The 5,374-nt window shown below is 48.5% G+C and overlaps 1 protein-coding gene across 1 annotated transcript; it reads right to left on the bottom strand.

Annotated features, from left to right (window-relative positions):
* Positions 1-551: 551 nt before the first annotated feature.
* Positions 552-3,758, bottom strand: LOC132821791 (ras-related protein Rap-2b). The gene is made up of 2 exons (XM_060834582.1): positions 2,762-3,758; positions 552-1,183 (listed from the first exon to the last, which is right to left on the bottom strand). Exon 1 carries the CDS (start codon positions 3,353-3,355, stop codon positions 2,804-2,806), a length of 552 nt encoding a protein of 183 aa, XP_060690565.1. The 5' UTR covers positions 3,356-3,758; the 3' UTR covers positions 552-1,183; positions 2,762-2,803.
* Positions 3,759-5,374: the final 1,616 nt, after the last annotated feature.

The raw sequence follows: 5,374 nt of genomic DNA, 5'->3' as shown, positions 1-5,374 counted from the left end.
ACCAATAGATAACATGCAGATTGACAATGGGACCGCACCTTTCTCTTAAGTTATCATATATGAATGGTCAAGACATACAATAAAACATCCAACGCTCAATACAGTTTTGTTTCTTTTATATAAAAATGCACTTTGTATTAAAAGTCTCAGAACAGACACAGCTGTTAAATGCACGTCTGGATTTGTAACATATAGAGGATGTTAGAATTCCTTGGTGTGCCAGACTAAGATTTCCCCCAACCCCCCCGCCCCCCCTTCCTTCCTTCCCCCCCCCTTGCCCTCCCATCTCGTTCAGTGTTGGCCTGGAGAGAAAGAGTGCGAGAGAGATTAGATTAATACACAGAATTGCAAAGTGAGGGATGGTACAGGTCCTTTGGAAACAACAGCGGAGGAGAAATTAACAAAAAAAAAGGGAAGCTAGATTTCCTAACAAGTTGCGATGTAGGCAAAGCGAGGAAAATATTGAGGGGGGGGAACCAAACTTCTGTGTAGATTCCATCAAGAGAGGCTCTTTTAACTCTCGCCATGCTTTATGCGGGATCACTCAAAGGAAAGTTTAAAGTACTTTTATTTTGTGCGCTGGCAGCTCATGGGATGGCATGGAGGTTTTCACAGATTGGCACGTACTGCATTGACAGTGGAATCTCAAAGGCACTAGACACAAGGGCGGTTGGTGGCCTGCGATCAGCCAGTCTGTGGACCACAGCACAGTAATTGTCTGCACCCTCCTGGGCTCACTAGATGTCCATTCATCAGTCTTCTCTCTCCTCCCTTGTTTGTACAAGTCCACAGTTGTCACATTCACAGCACACAGTTCAAAAAAATAACCATTGTCGCATTTTACGTTAAATATATTTGCCCTACCTTTCCCCTTTTCTGTCAATGGGGTGGTGGTGGGGGAGGGGATGGGGGTGGGGTGAGGGGGAGACAGGTTAAAGGGCAGGGGAGGGAGGGACAAAAAGGGGAAGAGGAGGCAAAAATCAAGTCACAGCAGTTCAACAAAAAATAGATGTACTTTGCTTTCCCCACACCCCTAAACACCCCATGAATAAAACAGCAGTAAGATGGAGCTCTGATTCAAATCGTGTGGCATCTGTTACAGTGTCTCCAAAGTTTACGTTGGTGCCACAAGAGATGGGATGTCAAATATCCATATTTCCAACTTTGCATAGAAACTCTGTGCCTGTGGCGAGAGAGGGGAAAGTGGAGATGGGGTGGGGGGAGGGAACAGAAGGGGACAAAAAACGTTAAAGAGATCAGCAATTCATCATTCATTAAGATTCACTTACAATTCACACCACCCCCCCCCCCCCCCACCTCCACTTGCAGTGAACAAAAGACTAGATTGTACCAAATACAGTCAACTGAATTCTAAAATAAATCTTTTCTCCCCTCCCCCTTTACAGTTTTGAATGCAAATCTGTGCCTGCCAACTCAACTCGTCTTAAATCCTGCAAACAGAGACACACACAGAAAAGCACACAGGCACAAACAGAGGGGTCCAGAGACAGACATACAGGCACAGACAGAGACACAGATCCAGAGAGACAGGTATACACACACACATATACAGGCACAGTCAGATAGAGAGATCCAGAGACATACACACACACACACACACACACACACACACACAGTGACATAAAGAGAAAGAGATACAAAGATACACGTAGGCACGTACAGATAGACACACAAATACAGAGACAGACAGATACAGAGACACACAGAGATAGAGACATACAGTCAAAGAGAGAGGCACACAGACATAGAGAGAGAAGACACACAGAGACAGAGACACAGGCACATACAGAGAGAGAAAGACACACAGGCACATACAAACAGAGACAGATACAGATACATACAGACAGAGAGATACAAAGACAAACAGGCACAGACAGACAACAACAGACACAGACACACAGGCACATACAGAGACAGGCAGATAGAGATACAAAAATACACAGGCGCAGACAGAACAACAGATTAAGACACACAGGCACATACAGACAGAGAAAGAGATACAGAGACACACACACACATACACACACCCACACACAAGCATGTACAGACAGCGTACAAGAGACACACACAGAGGCACAGAGAGAAAGACACAGACACACAGAGATAGAGACATATACATGCAGACAAACAGAAAGGGAGATACAGAGACACACAGTCACAGAGAGAAAAACATACAGAGACACACACATAGGCAAATGCAGACAGAGAGTGAGACAGAGACTCACACAGGCATATACAGAGAGGGGCATTCAAACAGACACCCATAGGCACATAGAGGGAGAGGGAGAGGGAGAGAGACACACAGTAAAGGAGACACACTCACGGAGGCAGAATTAAACCCGAGCAGCAGTTGATGCTCTAACACATGCAGTTTTAACAGCTCCCACCCCCCACCCCCATTTTAAGTGAAACAGCTTTCTTTCCGGGTGTACAGAGACAGACACACACAGTGCTGGTTGTAACTTGTCTCCCTAACAGTAGCATCACTGCCGGGAGGGGAGGGGGTGGTTCAATCTGTCCTCCCATCCCCCACATTTCCATCACATGAGCTTCATCTCTGGGCAATTTATTTTTTGGGGGAAAAAAAATTTAAAAGAAATCTTTCACACTTCCCTTTCCCTCCCTCACTTTTCTTAAAAACAAAAACGAGAAAAAAGGGGCTGGGGGAGTTACTGGAGAGCACTCCTCCTCCCTCCAACATGATTATTTTTAAAACAAAAAACAAGAATTCAAGCCTCACCTTTTTTTAATAACGTGTAATATATATTTATATAGAAATCTATCACAGGACAACACAGGACGAGCAACAATGATCATCCCCATTGGGCTGAGCCACATAGTTCATCTGCCTGACGATCTCTGCAAACAGTTCGTCCACGGAGGTTTTATTTTTGGCCGAAGTCTCCATGAAAGGGCAGTTCCATTCATCGGCCAGAGCCTTGCCTTCGCCAAAGGAGACCTCCCGCTCCCCTTCCAGGTCCACCTTATTGCCCACCAGCAGCATGGGCACCCTCTCGTAGCGCTTCACCCGGATGATCTGGTCCCGCATGGGTCGGATGTCCTGGAAGCTCTGCTGGTTGACCAGGCTGTAGACCAGGATGAAGCCTTGGCCGTTCTTGATGTACAGGTCTCGCATGGAGGCGAATTGCTCGGTGCCCGCCGTGTCCAGGATCTCCAGCACCGACGGCGAGGAGTCCACCTCGATTTCCTTCCTGTAGAAGTCCTCGATGGTCGGGTCGTATTTCTCGATGAAGGAGCCGGTGACAAACTGCACGGTCAGCGCTGACTTGCCCACCCCTCCGCTGCCCAGCACCACCACTTTGTATTCCCTCATGGTGTGCCCAGAGCCACTTTCTCCCCTCGGTTAGGGTCGGGTAGGGTGGAGGGGGGGGTGTGGGGGGGGGCGCTTGGGTAGATCCCTGCAGAATTTACAATCAGAAATCGATCTGGAGAGGAGGGGGGGAAAAAGGGGGATAAAAAGGAACGAAAAAGGACAAATGCAACCACCCAGAGGGAGAGAGAAAAAAAAATCTTCTGCTTTCTTTTCCCTCTGGCTCCGCGACTCCTTATTTATTTCAAATCCAATTCCTGGTCTCCTTCCAGTTATCTAAGGGGATCCCGGCATTTGTTCGCCAATGCAGCTGCCTTTCTCTGTCCTGGTCTCAGTACCTTCTCCCCCTCCTCCTTGGCCGTACGAGAGAGAACAGCCTGAACAATCTCTCCCACGCTCTTCCCTCCCATTGACACACAGACACAAGGCAGGGCTTTCGCAGGGCGTGTACACGTCGGAGGAGCTTAAACTCTTAAAAGGGGCGAGACCAGAAATTAAAATCTACCGGGTCCCACCATCACCACACGGATGGTTGGTAGGAGGGGAGGCCAAGAGGGAATTGTTCCAGAGGGTGGTACGTGTATGGAATGAGCTGCCAGAGGATGTGGTCCAATTGCAACATTTAAGAGGCATTTGGATGGGTATATGAATAGGAAGGGTTTGGAGGGATATGGGCCAGGTGCTGGCAGGTGGGACTAGATTGGGTTGGGATATCTGGTCGGCCTGGACAGATTGGACCGAAGGGTCTGTTTCTGTGCTGTACATCTCTATGACTCTATGACTGTGTTGGGGCCATCAACAAGTCTTTTTTTAATTTCAAATGGAAAAAAATTGTGCATTCATGGAAATGAGACATTATTGGAAAGGCTCAGCAGCAGCTATAGAATTCCTACAGTGTGGAAACACGTTGTTCACACCAACTCTCTGAACAGCATCCCACCCAATCCCCGGAAACCCTGCATTTCCTGTGGCTGAGTAGTTCATCAACTTCAACAACACCTTCCATCCTGACCTCAGGTTCACCTGGACCATCTCTGACACCTCCCTCCCCTTCCTGCACCTTTCTGACTCGGTGTCCGGCGACCGACTGAACATGGACATCTATCTCAAACCCACCAACTCCCATGACTACACCTCCTCCCACACCTCACCTCAGTAAAAATGCTATCCTTACTCACAATTCCTCCGCCTCCCCAATATCTGCTCCCAGGAGGAGCAATTCTACTCCAGATGGCCTCCTATTTCAAGGACTGCAATTTCCCCTCCCACCTGATCAACAATGCTCTCAATCGCCACTCGCCCACTTCCCGCACCTCAGTCCTCAAACTCCTCCACCCCAACTGCAACAAGGATGGAACACCTCTGGTCCTCAATTCCCACCCCACTAATCTCCAGATACACCATATTATCCTGTTCCATTTCCACCACCTACAATCAGACCCCACCACCAAAAATGTATTTCCCTCCCCACCCGTATCTACATTCTGCAGAAACCATTCCCTCTGGAACTCCCCACCAACCTCCACACCACACCCGGTATCTTCCCTTGCCACTGTAAGACGTATAAAATCTGCAACCCACCTCCCCCCTCACCTCTGTCCAAGGCCCTAAAGGATTATTTCAAATCCAGCAGAAATTTTTCTGTCCATCCTCCCACCTCATTTCCTGTATGCGTTGCTCTCGATGTGGCCTCCTCTACATCGGGGACACTGAGCACGAACTCATGGAGAGATTCAGGGAATATCTCTGGGACACACGCACCAAACAACCCCACTGGCCTGAGGCCAACCACTTCAATTCCCTCTCACACTGCCCCATGGACATGCAAATCCTGGCCTTCCTCCACCGCCAAGTCAAAGCCACCCAACAATTGGAGGAAGAATGCCTTATCTTCTGCCCTGGGACCCTCCAGCTACACGGCATCAATATCGACTTCCAAATCTCTCTCCCCACCCCATCTCATCCCAGATCCAACTCAGCATTGCCCACTTGACCTGTCCTACCTGTCCATCTTCCTTCCCA

Source organism: Hemiscyllium ocellatum, chromosome 13 (genome assembly GCF_020745735.1).
Source record: "Hemiscyllium ocellatum isolate sHemOce1 chromosome 13, sHemOce1.pat.X.cur, whole genome shotgun sequence".
Lineage (NCBI taxonomy): Eukaryota > Metazoa > Chordata > Chondrichthyes > Orectolobiformes > Hemiscylliidae > Hemiscyllium > Hemiscyllium ocellatum.
The sequence above is the reverse complement of the archived record's forward strand: the minus strand, read 5'-3'. Positions and strand labels throughout refer to the sequence as shown.

What these genes read in the sequence shown, in the direction of transcription:
- LOC132821791 (XM_060834582.1), bottom strand. Translation starts at nt 3,355, where the DNA reads ATGAGGGAATACAAAGTGGTGGTGCTGGGCAGCGGAGGGGTGGGCAAG.